This window comes from Silene latifolia, chromosome 10 (assembly GCF_048544455.1).
Source record: "Silene latifolia isolate original U9 population chromosome 10, ASM4854445v1, whole genome shotgun sequence".
Classification (NCBI taxonomy): domain Eukaryota; kingdom Viridiplantae; phylum Streptophyta; class Magnoliopsida; order Caryophyllales; family Caryophyllaceae; genus Silene; species Silene latifolia.
The window spans coordinates 982,336-1,000,689 of NC_133535.1; the positions used below are offsets into that span (position 1 = coordinate 982,336).

At 40.3% G+C, this 18,354-nt stretch overlaps 2 protein-coding genes across 2 annotated transcripts; one reads left to right on the forward strand and one right to left on the reverse strand.

The window, feature by feature from the left end:
• Positions 1–6,984: 6,984 nt before the first annotated feature.
• On the reverse strand, positions 6,985–9,989 carry LOC141604615 (protein NUCLEAR FUSION DEFECTIVE 4-like). Its single transcript, XM_074423044.1, has 3 exons — positions 9,440–9,989; positions 8,068–8,894; positions 6,985–7,736 (listed from the first exon to the last, which is right to left on the reverse strand). The coding sequence occupies exons 1-3, from the start codon at positions 9,776–9,778 to the stop codon at positions 7,235–7,237; spliced, it is 1,668 nt and encodes a 555-aa protein (XP_074279145.1). The 5' UTR covers positions 9,779–9,989; the 3' UTR covers positions 6,985–7,234.
• A 2,457-nt stretch (positions 9,990–12,446) lies between these two features.
• LOC141607007 (U-box domain-containing protein 15) lies at positions 12,447–17,239 on the forward strand. Its single transcript, XM_074426384.1, has 4 exons — positions 12,447–13,006; positions 13,331–13,447; positions 14,686–15,111; positions 16,031–17,239. The coding sequence occupies exons 1-4, from the start codon at positions 12,611–12,613 to the stop codon at positions 17,111–17,113; spliced, it is 2,022 nt and encodes a 673-aa protein (XP_074282485.1). The 5' UTR covers positions 12,447–12,610; the 3' UTR covers positions 17,114–17,239.
• Positions 17,240–18,354: the final 1,115 nt, after the last annotated feature.

An 18,354-nucleotide genomic window follows, 5' to 3' on the forward strand; every position in this document is an offset into this window, starting at 1 on the left:
TCTTCAGGATGAGCTGCTCTGCCATGTCGGCCTCATACCGGCCCTAGCACAGGGTGAGTGGGGTCGGTGCGAGGCCCATCACTGCTCTCAATGTTTCTGTCCGTTTTGAATTTTGGTTCATTCCTTGCTTAACTCTTGCCTTGCTTCTTTTGCAGATCATTTTGGCGCGGACCTGTCCGAGGATATTCTTAAGAGGAGGGGCTGCACAAGAACAAGACCGTTGCTAATTTGCATCCTAAGGCTTCAGCCCGTGACCGCAGAATGTCGCCAAATGATCTCATGGATCAGCAGCTGAAAGGCTTGAATGTGGAGGCGGCCCATGCGAGGGTTGCTAGTAACATGCCGCGCCGAACGCGGAAAACGAAGTCTTCGGCGGCGACGGCGTCGACATCCGTTCCACCTTCCATCCCTTCAGTCCAGAAGGAGACGGTGGAGATCGTTGACATTACCGATGGGGGGGGGACTCCGATGCGGAGGGATCTCCCCTTATCCGTAAAAGGAAAGAGCCCACCCCTGCTGCTGATACTTCCTGCCATCGCTGCAAATCGCTAACTGCGGCGAGGAGATGCGTCCTCCGAGCAAGAAGGCCAAGCATGGTACAGATATATCCTGTGGCTCAGGCTTAGCCGGTTAATTAGGCGTTCCTGATGACAGGCTTTCCGATACGTCCATGTATACTGACACGGATGTTTTAATTGACTATTTGTAGATCAACCGTCGGCAGCCGCCGTTCTCACTGTGCGGCAATTGGAGAAGCAGCCAGAGAAGGCGGGTGATAGAAATGTCGCCGTCGATCCCCTACTTCAGAAGGTTTCCCCCACCTAGCTTGTGGCAGAGGGGATGAGAATAGGCAAGAGGCTGGCGAAATGGACTCAGCTAGCCGGCTCCCACATTATGGAGCAAGAGAGGACCATGGCTGAGGCTGCCCCACAGCTCGAGCGGCTAAGGCTGGAACTCGACGCGGCGAACAAGGAGGCTAAGAGGGCCAAGGCTGAGGCTGAAGAGGCAGTCCGTGCTGAGAGAACACTCAGGGAGGACGCTGAAAAGGAAGTCCTTGCTTTGAGAGAGCCAAGGCCGAGGTCGCGGGCCGAAGCCGCTAAGTCGGGGAGATGCGTGACCTCATTCAGAAGCACGCCGACCTTTACCTTACGCAGAGGAACGAATTTAGGGACTTGTTCCAGTGCCAGGGGAAGGTGGTCCGGAACAAGGATGCTATCATCGCCCAAAGGGAGGAGGACATTGAGAGACTCCAAACCGTTCTTCTCCCAAACATGTGCGCCCAATACCGGGACCTGGCCGAAGAAGCTGCCAGGGAAGTGATTGAGGAGCTCTTCCCTCTTGATGGCTCCTTTCCATGGGACAAATTTGACGAGCTGTTTGATGACAAGCTCGAAGCTAAGGAGGAAGCCGCGAAGGAAAAGGCCAAGGAGGAGGTAAGGGTGAAGAAGGAGGAAGAGGCGGCCGCGGAGAAGGCAGCCCTCGCTGAGGAGGCTAGGGCGGCCAAAGAGGAAGCCGAGAGGATGAAGGCAGCTGAGGCCGCTGAGACTGAGGCTGCTGAGAAAGCTGAGACGGCTGAGACAGCTTCTGGGTCGCCCATTAAGGACGATGCTGCTAACGCTGCTGATGGTAAGCAGCAACAGGCATAGGGAGACGGGCGGTCGTCAACAGGCTCACCCGGCGTCTCGGATAGCTTTAGCTGTTCGGGGGCCAACTATTAAGCCTTTCCTCCCTGCCATCTTTTGGCGCTTAAATGATATGTCTGTAACCTTTTGCCTTTCTTTCCCTTGTATTTTGTACAACTTTGGTAGGTTGTGTTTTGGCTTATACTTATGGGGACGGCCGTCGTCTGTATTTTCCTCACTTTGTAACTTGATCATTTTTAATAAGAGTTCGTTTCTTCTGCCTCCGGCTTGGCCGAGGTCTTTACCTCATTTTTCTGAGTTGTCTTCTTGCGCTAATAGTTGAGCATCTCAACTTAACTTAACGTTCCTAAGGCATGTTGATCGCTTTTGCGAGTATCAGCTGTGCTGGTAGTGACCGCCGTGGCGTCTACCTCTTGGGGTGACTGCGACGGCGCCTGCTTCTTGATGATGGCTGCCGTGGCGTCTACCACTTGGAGTGACTGCTGCGGCGTCTACCTCTTGGGGTGACTGCCGTAGCGCCTACTACTTGGGGTGACTGCGACGGCACCTGCTTCTTGATGATGACTGCCGTGGCGTCTACCACTTGGAGTGACTGCTGCGACGTCTACCTCTTGGGGTGACTATCGTAGCGTCTACTACTTGGGGTGACTGCGACGGCGCCTGCTTCCTGATGATGACTGCCGTGGCGTCTACCACTTGAGTGACTGCTGCGACGTCTACCTCTTGGGGTGACCGTCGTAGCGTCTACTACTGGGGTGACTGCGACGGCGCCTGCTTCTTGATGATGACTGCCGTGGCGTCTACCACTTGGAGTGACTGCTGCGACGTCTACCTCTTGGAGTGACTGTCGTAGCGTCTACTACTTGGGGTGACTGCGACGGCGCCTGCTTCTTGATGATGACTGCCGTGGCGTCTACCACTTGGAGTGACTGCTGCGACGTCTACCTCTTGGGGTGACTGTCGTAGCGTCTACTACTTGGGGTGACTACGACGGCGCCTACTTCTTGATGATGACTGCCGTGGCGTCTACCACTTGGAGTGACTGCTGCGACGTCTACCTCTTGGGGTGATTGTCGTAGCGTCTACTACTGGGGTGACTAACGACGCGCCCGATGATGACTGTCGCTCTTGTCGGTGTGACAGTGTGAGCCGGCGTCTGTTTCTGATAGTGACTATGGGGGGAAATGAACACTTTCATGGAAAACTTGGACGATTCTTCATTAGATATAAACATGCGTCGGGGTGCCCACGGCTGTCTTGGGCACCTCCGCCGCTATACAAAGTATTTCCTGAGATAGTGTTCTAATGGCTCATCCAAGGCACACCCTCCATGTCTGTCAGCCGGTATGTACCCAGCCTTATTTCTTCAACCACTTGGTAGGGACCTTCCCAGTTAGCCGTCGGTTGCATCCATGAGGTCGCCCTCCTGTTGTAAGGATGGGCTTTTCCCCTTCTCTGACTTCTTTGCCACTTTGAGGGATTGCATGTTGCATCCTCTGGCAGATATCTGGACGTTGACCACCTCGTCCCTCTCGTCTTTGGAGACGAGCCTATGCGCTTCCCCCCGGTCCGAGACATACATCAATGTCAGGGCCCGGATGGACATTACTGCGTCGGCCTCGCTCAGAGTGACCCGGCCTATGGGAACGTTGTAGGCGGACGAGCCGTCAATGACCACGAACTCGGACAGGACATTCTTGGCCGCATTCCCCTCGCCGAACATTACTGGCAGTCTGATTGACCCCAGGGGTACCAGGCCGGCCCCGGAGAAGCTGTACAGTGGATTGGCGCAGGGGCTCAAGTCTTCGACTTTCAGGCCGAGGCTGAGAAAGCACTCCCTGAACATGATGTTCGTGTAGGCGCCTGTGTCAATCAGGCACCTCTTGACCAGGTGGTTGGATATGTCCAAGTGGACTACAAGTGGGTCGCTGTGAGGGGCGACGACTCCCTCGTAGTCCTTCTTACCAATAGTCATGTCGGGGATGTTGGAAGCGGGGATCGCTGTTTTGGGGACAAAGTTGATGGCCTGATACAGCTCGTTCAGGTGCCGTTTGTGCCCATGAGCGGACCCACCGTTCTCGTTGCCCCCGATGACAACATGGATCACTCCTATCCATTCAAAGACGGATTTCTTATTTGAACCGCCGGCCTCAGTCTTTTGGCCTTTGGCAACATACTTGCCGAGGCTCCCCTTCCGGATCAGTTCTTCAATGGCATTCTTCGGATGCCTGGCGATTGTCGATAAGGTGACCGGTGTGGCCGTGGTACTCACGATCGGCTCGTGTCACCGTCACTCCTCGGCACGGGAGGCCTCTCCCACTTCGACCCTCGCTCTTGCTCGGGCGAAAACCTCGGCGGCGGACACGGCCGGGGGGTGTGATCATTGTACCGCCTCGGCGGTTCGTTCCCGAACTCCACCGGCGTCCGCCGAGTTCTCGTTTCCTGGTGGACTGTCGGGCCGTGACCTATTATCGTCACGGCGTCTTTCATCCGGGTTGTCCTCCCGGCTTTCTCTTTACGAGTGCTCGGCCTCGTTGGGGCCTACCCGTGTTTTGTGGTAGTCCTCCACCTTAATGGCTTGGTCGGCCATTTTCCTGGCGAGTCTAGTCTCTGGCCGCCGCACTTGATGAGCTCATTCTTTAGGTCTCCTCTCGGGAGGCCTTTCATCGCCGCGAAGGTCGCCCCGTTCATTGCTCGGCTCACGAATCTGCCGAACCTTGGCGTCGAACCTCTTCACATAACTTCGGAGAGATTCGCCTCCTTCATGTTCGATAGTCGGGAGGTCCGAGGTCTCCACGGCCCTCCTCTTGTTGCGGAATACTTGGGCTAGGAACGTGTCCTTTAGGTCGGCGTAATAAAGATATCCGACCCGTCGGGTAGCCCCTTGTACCAACTTTGTGCCATCCCACGCAGTGTCGTTGGGAAGATTCGGCACCAAACCTCATCGGGTTGCTCCCATACTGACATGTGAGACTCGTAAGCCTCGACGTGGTCGGTTGGGTCGCCTTCTCCTTTGTATGCTATAGGTGGCAACTTCACTTAGCCGGCACCGGGTATCTAGGACGTGGCGCCGAGGGGCTGTCGACCACGTGTCGAACGACACGCGGCGATCGGCTCCTCACATCCCTAGTCCGGCTCCTCTCCCCGTGGCGGGAAAGGCTTCTTCTCCGACTCTGGTGAGTCGGGCTTCTTCTCCGACTCTGGTGAGTCGGACTTCTTTCACTCCTCTGGGGGGTGCCTCGTCGGCGCTGCGGCGACGCCATCCTCCCGCGAGTGCGGGAAGGACTAAGGTCTACCACTAGCGCTCTGGGCTCCCCCGGCGTCTTGACAGGGCCAGCTTCTTCCAGTGCTCCATTCAAGTCTCTTGGAGTCACATTCTGGGCCCTGGTCTCCTGGACGGGTTCCGCCGCTCTTGTCGGTGTGACAGTGTGAGCCGGCGTACTAGCAATTATGTCCAGGAGTAGCTTCAGCTTTGCTGCATCAACCACATGTCCCATGACGGTGACCTGGTCGGCGGGCAGCGGTATATCTTGTTCCTTTGGCGTCCCGTTCGTCGTATCAGTGATACGGCCGGTGGGGGACTGCCCGATTTCTGAGTTGTGGAATGTGTCGTCTTGGTAGAATTTGTTTTCCACCAACACCTTCTCTGGTTGTTTCGACATCTTCTTAGCTTTTTGGGTGGGTTTTTGTTTTGGTTTTTTTTTTTTGTTTGGGAATGAATGTGACTAGCTTCTAGTATCTTTTCCCACATACGGCGCCAATTGTTCCGGGTGTAATTCCAGAGCAGTTATACGTTACCACCCGTGCTTGTAGAATGACGTCCTTGGTTGAATCCTCCTTGCGGTCTCCTGAAACAATGAGCAAACTGAGGGCTCGGCTTTGGACCGAGCGAACTCACTCCGACGCTCAAGTCAGTAACTTAGAGAGGTAAGTTGTGGTTACTTGGCAAAGTATGTATTGTAGAGAGATAAGGAAGATATTACCAGATGAATAGTGATTCTTAGGTTAAATTGTGGATCCTTTACTCAACGAGAGTAGAGGAGTATTTATAGACTTTCACCTTTTGTCACGTAGTGGCCAAGTGGCCAAGTGGCTAGCAGGTGGAAAGACTGACCTACCCCTCGGCCGAGGGACCCATGGCAGGCCGGCGGGCCCTGTTGACTCACCGCCGAGGGGTCTTGGATATGAGTTCGCGGATGTGTGCCCATTGGCCGGTTGCCCCGGCCGGACCCATCTGTCAGGCCGACAGCCTCGTCGGCTTTGTCTAAGCCGTTGACTTCTTGTGGATATCTTTGACCTTGCTCAATATCTTGATCGATCGTCACGGTCGAAATATGCCCCATCAATTACATTTAAAAAAAAAGGTGAGCATGAATGATTACATTTTAATAAAAAATTGAAATATATAACATTATCTTTTACTTTTCACTTTTCAATTATTACATATTTATATGATAATATCACGGGTTTAATATTTAATAATTCCACTAAATCATTTTAATTGCACACGGGTCACATTTTCATTTTGCTTTATTTCATTGATTAACAATCCGTACTATATGAAAAAAGGATCAAAATTTTCACTTTAAAAGTACACGAGTCGAAATTTCAGTTTGTCTGTGCACAGTTCTACAAACGTGCACAAATTTGACTAAATGAAAAACAGGTTTAATAATTTGCACGGGTTTGGAACTATTTAACCCCGTGCAATTTTAATAACTTTGTTTTACTTCTCATCCTAATAATTTTGGTTCAGATTTCGGATTTGTATGAAGTCACTCGAGTAAAAAGGGAAGCAGAAATAATTCAAATTTAGCTAACAAGTGGACATGTCGTATGACAACAACTACTCATGCAATTGACATAATGCATCATTAACGCTAATTGTAAATTAAATCTACGATGAAATATAAAAACTTAAAAATAACTTTAGAAGTCAGTTAATAATTTAAACCTATTTCAACAAAAGTAGAGATACTTTATTATTTTATGTTAAAATAATGTTTCTAAAGATAATTAACTTTAAACAAAAATAACTAATTAATATAAAAATCATCTTAAATGTTACATAGTAATAATACTTAATTATAACAAAATCTGAAATAGCATACCCGTGCAATTTGCACGGGTTTAAAACTAGTGTTACTTCAATCTTCCTACCAGGTTATTTAGATGTTGGGCCTGTATATTGATATTGTTTTATGGGCCTGTACTTGCCCAGCTTCCGTCTAGACCGTCCAAGAGTCCAATCATTATATCATATTTGGATGAACATGATTCTTGTACAGAAAGTTTGGCTTGAAATAAACCAGACATTATACAAATGTACTATATATTGGCGGAACTAAAAGCCGTGTTAATAGACAAGAATGGTAGAATACATGCCTGTTTTCCCAACTAAAACCTTAATTTCGACTCTTATTGAAGTGTTCCTATCCTTGAATCATAGATTACAAACTTACAAGTACAACACATCACAAAAGAAACACTAAAGTGTGTTTCCATACATCCATAACACAGCCACGAACAACCAATCCGTGCACTTTTTCAATGTCGAAAAAGCTCCTAAAGTCGTAATTGTGGTGTACTGGTTACTTTGGCGATTTTATGTAAAGATTTGCATAAAATCTCCTAGTCCTGATGGCTATAATCAGACTTAGTACACTCGAAAGGAAAACAACTCCGGAAAGAATAGCACAAGTAACAGTATAACATACAGAACCCATACAAGTAAGAGGTGCATCATCTCGAATATCCATCTTGAACATCGCGTCTAAGCTTGCAAGATTGCTGAGACCCATCTGCCTTTGTGCGTAGTAGTCATATAGACTACTAGCAAGACCAGTCGAAAATATGAACGAGCCAAGGGGCATGGCAAGTAAGATGAAATTATATAACGGGCCGAAACTTTTCAGGCCGAATAATTCTGATACCGTTGCCGGAGCAATAGCCCAATGAGCTCCATACCCAAATCCGTTTAGCAAAGTTAGCACATATATTGCGGCAGGCCATTCCATGGCATAGTACAGGAGCCCGATTACCATTGTGAGTTGAACTATTGCCAAAGCAACAGGCCTTGGATACACATACTTTCTGAAGGAAGAAAAAATTGTAAGATAGTATATCACTAATCAGGACTAGACCTTGCAAAACTGACACGACCTGAATGACCCAACTCGACACCCGTGCTGAGAACCTGAAATTGACCCAAAACACACAAATTAACCCGACCAGACTTTTTATTGTTGAAAACTGACTATTATCTCTAAATAACTTGATAATAACCAACCCGAGAATGAACCGAACCCGAATTGACCCGATGCGACCCAATTTGACCTGAATTCTATTAGGCTAGAAAATGACCCAAACCGAACAGACCCAATCCGAACCCGACAGGGACAGAAAAAGTATTTCGTAATCATACCTGACAATCAGCTCGGAGAAGTAGCCCCCACCAACTCGACCAAGAAAATTGGAAACACTGATCATAGCGACGAAAATTCTGGTATCTGATAGCTCAAGAGACTGACATATTTGACCCATATTGTCAATTACAGTTATACCCGAACCAGAACCCAATACTAGTGACACAAACAGTATCCACAGATTCACCGTTCCAAAGGCTTCCAACACTGTAAACTCTTCCCCTCTTACAATCACTTCTTCTACAACTGCCTTGTTTTCATGTTCAGAACCGCTACACTGGTTCTCATATGAGAGGGTCTCATCATAAGATTCGGCTGTCTTAGGTAAAAGACTCTCTTCAACTGAAACTCGGGATTTTGGATAAAATTCCAAAGTGATGGGAATTATTAACAAGAATACCAACAGCAACATCAAAATTATTGCTGATAAAACGATCAACGGTTGGCTCAAAATGGTAAGATCATCAAGAAGCAAGACACCCATTAAATAGGCAGCCAAAAGAATGCAAATGCCATACACAAAAGAGAAGCTTAGACCGTCAGACGATCGTATTTGGTGGGACCCATCTACTGATCTTATGAAGAACATGAGGGAAAGAACTGTTGCAGGTGGAGCTAATGCAATCATTAAGATCAGTGAACTTTGATTAGCAAAATTAAACATACGATAAATTTGGGATAGTATAGCACCACTTAACCCAGCAAATCCCTTTAGTATACCAACGACTGGACCGCGATTTTCAGTGAAATTTTGTACACATGAAACCAATGTTGCTGTATTGTAGTATGTCTCACCATTGGTTCCAACAAATATAGCCATGAACATCTGCATCAAATTCGGACAACACTTTCACTTGAGACGGTTTTACAATAAATTAATTTCACATAGATTAACCAGTAAATGATCATAAACCAGATACTTTTTTCACCAGAAGATTAAAGCTTGTCAACAATATATAAGTCAATGAAGCCAAATTTCCAAAACAAAGTGGCACATTATAGCAAATTAATATACTTTTGTCAAATTAATAGTGCTATATAGCCTATTATCCTATAACACCACCAATGGTGGAGCCATAATTTGAACTCAGCAAAGCGAATGAAAACTCGAAAAAAGATTAAAAAATTTAGCTAAAAACTATTCTCCAGGAACGAGCGTCCCTGCTAGCCCTCCATCATTGACCACCAAAGTAAAGATTCAATCGCAAAATGATTTGAGCTCAGCTAACATAATAGACAAAATAAAAGAGCACTAAACTAAAACACCATCAACCAAGAAGTCAAAATCATCTGAAAATGAAAAGTTGACCAATTGTCTCCATAAAACTAGCAAAAAAGGCAATAATTAGAGAACAAAAATGATGAACTTACCACCCAAAAGGGCATAATGGTCAATTTATTAGTGACAATAACCCAAAGAAGTCCATACCCAACAAAGGTGTGCAAAGCACCAATAGCTAAAATACCCCAAAAAGGCAAGAATTGACATAATTGCCCTGAAATGAAACCAATGCAATCACCCAAGTTTTTAGCAACACCTAAATAAGAAACTTGTTTTTGATTATAACCCATTGTAGATTTAATAACAGGTGATATGCTTCCAAATAAATAACCAACTCCTGCACATGATTGGATCCACATTGCTACTACAAATATCATCCATCTGTTGTTAATTAACCCTCTTAATTTTTGTTGTAATGTAGTACTCATTTTGTAGTATAATTTTGATCAATGTAAATTCCGACTTTGAAAATCGAGAATGGTACTCGTAGTTATTGATACGACATACGAGTAATTGTGTGAGACCGACTCAAATACTTTATATTTGGATTGTTAAGCATAGCATTATGAAAAGGGCGTCTTTATAATGTGCCATTGTATTTTAAATTTTAATGTTGCCGTCCGCATGATAGAAAAAAAAAAGACTATACTTTTATACGAAGTAGCCAGTAGGCAAAGTCAACTGTGTACCAGGCAACAGCCTTGCCTACCATGTTACTTCAATCTTTTTTTTTTTTTTTTTTTTTTTTTTTTTTTTTTTTTAACGAGGGAACCCGCACCGCTTACCTTTGCGCACAAGACTGGTAAACCAGCGGGTGTACGTGATAGCGCAAAACCACGTATACTGGGTAAACTACCCGAGGTGACAGGCTCGAAGTCTATTAGGCGTGGTCTCAAATGCCAGAATCTTCCACGATTTTCGCTTTCTTAGGGGCTTGAACTTGGGTCTACTGGAAATTTCACCCAAGTTTTTTAACCATTAGACTACACCCTTGCGGGCTACTTCAATCTTACTTGAGCATAATTTACCGGGTTATTTAGATGTTGGGCTTGTATATTGATATTGTTTTATGGGCCTGCTTTAAGTTAGTTGACAATGTGATGTTCTAGGTCTAAGGCGCGTTTTTTTTTGGGTATTGCTCTTTCACATACGCCTTTTACTCTTTCACATACGTAGTTTACACTGTTACCCCTCTCATTTCTTTCTTCCTTTACCCATTCAATTTTTTTCTCCCTTTCATAATCCCCTTTTATGGTCCATCTCCATTAACCACCACACACCTCCATTAACCAACACCTCGCCGGAAACCCATTATTCCGGCCGACCCTACGCCTACCGGAGTAATGATTTACGGAAAAAATAATAATAATGATTTACGACGACGAAAAAAAAAAAAAAAAAAAAAAAAAAAAAAAAACGATGAACAGTAACCCTTCCCTGCAACTTCGCCGCCCCCGCAACGCCCCACCCCTGCGACTCCGACCACCGCCCACAACCCACCACTCAATATGCCTTCCGCCATCAACATAATTAAAGAACTTTTAGTGTGATTATAAAACCCTAATTTTAAGACAAAATAATTAATAAACAATAAACAAGTTTTTAATAATAGGTAAACAAATTAGTATTACTTCATTAATTGAAGAATTTGAAGAATTGTAATCCATTGTTTAAGTTTTAGAAGAATTAGGTTTTAATTTTAGGGAAAATGGTACATAAAAAACCTAACTTGTTTAGATTTAGGAAAAGGGTAGAGAATGGAAATTTTATGAAAAAAAGTATGTGAAAGAGTAAAAGGCGTATGTGAAAGAGCAACACCGTTACTGAAACGAGCTGAACTGAATTGAATGGAATTGAGCTGAGCTGAATTGAACTAAATTGAATTTAATTGGAAGGAACGGAATGCAGCTGAAGTAAGGGTTAATTTTGTAACAAGATGAGTTGAGCAAAACTGACTAAAGCTGAACATAGCTGATTAGAATAGAGCTGAACTGAAATAAACTCTAAAGTCTAAACCACTTGTGAAATGAAAAGGGTTAGAGACTTAGAGATTGACAACTTTTGTACATAATTATTGAATTTTAATTCATGTAAGTCGATGTGTACCATGGTAGATGTTTTGATTAGTACCTTCAATTAAGTAACCATATATAATGCCTTGAAGAAAATTTCATAGAATTATAGTTAGTTGATGTGAGTGTTGAGAGCTCGCATCTTAAGTAAGTAGATAGGGGTCAAAAAAAAAAATCCATAATAAAATACGTATCAAACAAGCTATTTTCGTGCCGATGGACTTTAAGTTATAGTGGAATATGGGGTTAGGATTTCCAAGACATCTTATAAAGGACAACATTTTTATGATCAATTTATATCATAGGAAATTGTTTCATGAAGGGAGCCGTTAAGAGAGATATATTTTTTTATTTGGTATTTGTAAAATTTGTCTTACACCAACATTTGAAAGTCTGGACCCTAAACATGACTCGACTCAAAATTAAGTTATTGTGCTTCTAACAAGTAACCATTGAAAACATTGGAATTATTCACTTCTCATGAATAACACTATAATGATTAAGACTTAAGAGAGATGAAAATATGGTCCAATCAATGTTCTTAAGAAATTTTCCGATTGCAGATGTTAAATTAGTCAACTAAGTTGGTAAAGTCATAAAATACGTTACCATGACGTGAGTTTAATACTCGTTAACATCAAGCATGGCCTTGTAACTTTATTTACACCAAAAAAAAAATCCCATAGCAATAATATCAAATATCAAGGCCTACATACTTCTGAAATTTGATCAATATTATCATCTCATACATTTACCTTAGCAATGGCAATTCAAAATCAAGATATTATTTTTTAATATCTTCTAATAATGGTAAACACATACCATTATGTTCATATATATCATTTTAAATATACTACATAAACTAAAAATAACAAAATTTGGAAATTGTTTTTATAGCCTAATTTTCATCATATTTATAGTTTTTAACTACTTATTCTCCAAAAATAAACATCATCCTCAAGATAATGTTATCCTATATTAGAATTCAAAGTTATCCTATGCAAAGTTTCAACAAAAATTTTAACCTCCTAGAAATTATCCATTGGGATAAGATTTCTTAATCTTTGAATGTTGGAAATAATTACCCTACAAGAAATTTTACAAAACATTTTAAAAACTAAAAAATATCATATATTTTTTTTTCATTTTTTCCTAAAAAAACAAATAAATACATAAAAACAAAATAAAATGTATAGAACAAAACTTTCTAAATCTTCAAATTTTATTTTTCCTTGCCCATTAGCAATAGGTGAGATAAAAAAAGGGTCTCCGGAATCACTAATCATGGTAGAAGATGATAATTACATGTTAATTACCCCAAAAGAAGGTAAAGATATAATACATGATTTAGAAGTTCTTATACAATCAATTGGGTTAATTGGTAATTATAGAGTTACTCAAAGGAAAGAATGTCAAAGCTTGGTTAGAAGGGTAAAATTATTATGTCTCATTTTGGAGGAGATTAAGGAGGCAAATCCACCTCTTGTAGGTTCAACTCATGCATCTTTATGTAATTTAAGGAGAGCCCTTTTACCAAGTAAAAAGTTGCTAAGAACTTGTGCTGAGGGTAGCAAGATTTATTTGGTTGGTATTAATTTTCTTCATTTATATAATTTCGATTATTTGATTCGTTATATAACGGTTTTTCTAACGTGAATTTTAGACAGTTACGAATATGTTTCATGAGTTATTTAAGTATAAACTTATTTTAACCATAATTACTGAGAATGTGAATCTTACCATAGTTATCTCACGTTAGAAAAATCGTTATAAATTAACTCATGGTAAATTCTTATGTCAATTGGTCTGATTAGTGTTACTATCAGATGGTTTGACATGAGACTTACGGTGAATTATATGTTAGGTTAATCTAACGCGTGTCTTTTTTTTTTTCTTTTTTTTCCGTAGGCACTTGAATGTGAGGCAATTACGAATACGTTTCATGCAGTAAATGCAAAATTAAGTCAAGCTTTGGATGATATACCCTACGATGATTTGATGATATCGGATGAAGTTAAAGAACAAGTAAAACCTTATTTCTATCAAGCATATGATCATTCTTTTGGTGATTTTTTGTTCTTCTCCCATAGCACCTGCAAATGCATATATGATGGTGTTATCTTATTTTCTTTTTAACTTAAACCTTATTTAATTTAGGCTTATAAACCGAATATTTTGTTTCTCCGGTTCGATTGGCCTATACTCAAATTGGTAGATTTACCTTCAATAACTTGTGATTAATATTATTAATTTTTCATTGGTAAGAAACCCTAAAATTAGTTGATTATTACGAAGTATCTCATAAAACTTTTGATGATATTATTATGCATCCGCAATTTCTCATTTGAGAAGGTTGAATCTGTTGATAATATGTCACCATATATGATACAATGTTTAACATTTTTTGATAAAAAATTCCTATTAATTTATTGTTACAAAATGGCAATTTTAGTTATAATTTTTTACATCCCTATTTACTAAATGAATAGGTGAACTCCAAAATTTTCCCTCCAAAAAGCATCTTTATAAATAAGGAAACTATTGATAATTTAATTTTATTCACTAAATAAAGTAATTAATAATTATAATGTATTTCATTATATAATTTTTTTCATTAAATATTAACTTTTTCATCAAATTTTATAATTTTCACTAAACACTAAACTATAGTATTTTAATTAAAATGTAAATAATAAAAAGCTATAAACTATTAGATCTTTTATTGATGTTATTATTTGAGAATGACTTGACTCATACTATGTATAAACAAAACTATAAATCGTTTTGATTACTTACATGACAAAAACAAATGAGAGAATTAATAAATTGGAATCATTAGCTTTGTGATATAAAAAATAATTTTAAAAAAATACATTTCAGCACGTTACTCAATTCTCTTTGACTAATTTTCAGTTTTAATTTTTTTTTTCTCAAAAAAATATACAATAACGAGAAAATGAACAATTAATTAGATACCACTCTTATTTTGTAGTTCAATTTTACTCAGTTTTCTTGAATAATTTTACAGTTCAATTTTTTTTTCTCATATCAAAATATAATGACATGAAATATGAAAAATTAGTGAGGTATTAATTTAGCATTATTAAGTACTATAAGAGTAAAACTCTATAAATACCGCGTAATCATTGCGCGGGATCTAAACTAGTTTTATTATTAAATGGTTATTTTTTATTATAAATGACAACATTTTTCTCGTTTTAAGTTAAGACAGAGACTAACTGCAGCATGCATTTATTATTCAGATTGAACTCATGGGGGCACAACTAAAAAGAGCCAAGAGAAGAACAGACACACAAGATATGGAACTAGCCATGGATATGATGGTTGTCTTCAACAAAGAAGACGACCGAAACGCCGACATTGCCATGATAGAGAGGCTAGCTAAGAAACTAGAGTTATACACCATTGAGGATTTGAAGGCAGAAACTAATGCTGTGAAGAGATTAGCAAAAGATAAAAGAGTTGAAGAAGATTTGGAAAATATTGTAGATGTTTTAAATAAATTTAAACAACTTGCTGGACTTGAAGAAACTAATGTTCTTGATGATTCTCCTACTTATAAGGCTCCTGAATCTATCAAGTCTCCTAATACAGATATTCCTCAAGAGTTTCTTTGTCCTATTACTTTGGAAATCATGACTGATCCTGTCATTGTTGCCACTGGACAGGTAATACCTACATACATTAGCAGTCTCATTTAAGACGGATATATTTGCTTTATGATTAAAACGGGTCAAATAGCACACTACTCGGAAAGATGGGATGACAAACTTTTGTTAGTCTCTATTCATGCATTCTGCTTTTGTCTCATTTTACCGTAGTTAACATGTTTTAAGTTCAGACATATATAATGGGAAATATAGCAAATCACCCTCATAAGTTTGATATTATGTACAATCAAGCCCCTTAACTTATAAATATAGCAAATCAACCCCATAAGTTTCTCTTAATGTGCAATTAACTACATATCTTATTTTTAAGAATAAAATTTGCTAATTAAATATTTTACTATTATTGTTTAGATTTTAATCCTAAAATTCTTATTTAATAAAAAACATGTTCAAATAATTTTTTTTTTATTTTGGCGAAAAATGTTCCTAATATGAGAATTGTTAATGATGTTACAATGAAAAGTTACATGACTAAATTTTTATTTATAATAAAATTGGTTCGCATTTTTCGTTGAATATGTAAATACTATATTTAATTATTTAAGAAATATATTTATAATAGAAAAAATAGGTTTTAGTTAAAAAAATGGTACACAACTTGATTTGTGCTTAATTGCACATTTTTGGAAAGTTATGGGGCTAATTTGATATAAATGAAACATAAGGAACTAATTTGCATATAGTTCATACGTTATGAGGTTTAATTTGCTACATTCCAATAATATCACGTCTCAACAAAGCTGACATCAAATTCGGTAGAGTTGATCGACTTTAAAATATCAATATAAATCGAGTCAAGGCTAGGAAAAGTGATGATATTTCTTTAATTGTTGTCTTGGAGTAAAGTATTATGAGGTCGTCTTACACTAAACTAACTGTTTTTCGTTTTGACATGTCTTGTTTCAACGAAAAAAAGACGTACGAAAGAGAAAGCATTCAGAAATGGTTGGACTCGAATCGGAGGACATGTCCAAAAACAGGGCAAACATTAGCACATTTATCATTAGCACCAAACTATGCATTAAAAGCCTTAATAATGCAATGGTGTGAAAAGAAGAAGATCAAAGTTTCAATAAAATCGACAAAAGAATTACATGCATCTCAAGAAGCATCATCATGTCCAGTACAAATGGGAAAAGTTTTATCATTGATCGAAGATTTATCGTCTAATAGTATCGAAACCCAAAAAGAAGCCGCTCATAAAATCCGGTTATTATCGAAAGAAAACCCGGAAAATCGGATTTTAATAGCTGAACAAGATGGTATTCCTCCTTTAGTACAACTTCTTAAGTATTCATCAGATCAGAAACTTAAGGAACATGCTGTTACTGCATTGCTAAATTTATCTATTGATGGTACGAATAAGAAGCTAATTACGGATGAGGACGCGATTCCGGGAATTATCGACGCTTTGAGGCATGGAAGCGTCGGGGCCAAGGAAAATGCGGCCGCGACGCTTTTTAGTTTGTCGATGTTGGATGAGAATAAGGTGACAATTGGACTTTCGGACGGGATACCGGCTTTAGTCGATTTATTGGCGAATGGGACGGTTAGAGGGAGGCGTGACGCTGCAACCGCGCTTTTTAATCTAAGTTTGAATTATATGAATAAAGAACGGGCAATCGAAGCGGGGATTGTAAACCCGTTACTTAGTTTGCTTGATGATACCGAGCTGGGAATGATAGACGAGGCGTTGTCTATATTATTGTTACTTGTGTCACATCCGCTAGGACGACAACAAATTGGACAACTTTGTTTTATACAAACGTTGGTGCAAATTATGGGGGACGAGGTCGAATCAACACCGAAAAATAGAGAAGGAGCGGCCGCGATTTTATACGAATTGGCTTTGAATGGTGGATCATCGTTTTTGCTCGCGGCGCTTCAATTTGGGGTATATGAGGCTCTAGTCGATATTACTCAAAGTGGGACTAATAGGGCACAACGAAAAGCTTATTCCATTTTACAACTTATGCGTCAGTATGAACAAATACCTTGACCAAATGCGTCGATAAAATAGTTCTTGGTGTAAATCAAGGTGTCCACTAACTAACGTCGATGACAATGTGTAATTGTATAGTTGAATGGAATAGTTCTTGGAAGCCTGAGCTTCACTTAATGCATGTACAACTATATAAGTAGCTTGTATATATTGTAACTTGTAAGTTGAATGGACCCTTCGGGTTATTGTGTATATTAGATGTACGTATTAGCCGTTGTATATAGTTTTGGAGAGGGTTGATGGTTTGTTTTCCTTGAAACATCACACAACGAAGGAATTTGTATTTGCTTTTTTCTTCACGGTTTAATTTTTGACGAGTGAGCTGGATATAGGCAAGGCTCATGTTGAATTCTTAGCCCATTGACAATCGATTTAGCGTGTCTGGGATGAGTTAACGGGCCGAACCGTCATAATTTTCATAAAATGTCTTATTCGTATCGGCTTGTTTTGCATGCCAGATGGACCGAGCTCAATGAATTCATAAACAACATTACATAACACATGCAAACCACACATATCAAGTCCACAAACCCCAACATTTGTAAAGACTCCTATTTGTTGGCTAATATCATGCCAACAACCCAACCATCAACATGACTCTTAACCGTAACATATGCAAATTCCAACACGATCAACAACCACAACCTTTTTAGATTATATCGTTAAAGTTTAAGAACTAAGTTCTCGATAAAGTTAATTTCCAATTCTAGAGAATCCAAACATGTAAAATGGTGTATTTGTTTGTTAAATCATAAAATCGAAAAGAAAAATCAGTTAAAAAGGAAAATCAATCAAAAATCAACAAAATCAAACAATATTTCTTAACAAATTGGGCTGACATTTAGCTTGTTTTGATTTGAGAGATTAATCTCTTACCATATACATTTGCCATATAGCGGAATACCCAGAAGATATTACACTATGGACTTGTTTGGTTGACATAAGGGAACTAAAGTTTCCAGAAACTTCAAGTTCACATGAATTTACAATTCATGTGAATTCCCAAAAAGTGTTTGGTTTGCATGTGAGAAGTTAATTCAGGTGGGAAGTTCCAATGATCAAGGGGGGCTTGGTGAGTGACTTCACACATAATGGAGGAAGTAGATTCATGTGGGAAGTTCTACTTCCCATGATTTTGGCAACCAAACAATATCATGATTTTACACTTTCTAGGAAGTTTAAAATCCCATAATTTCAATGGGCAACCAAACAAGCCCTATGAGAGTAATGAGACGGTC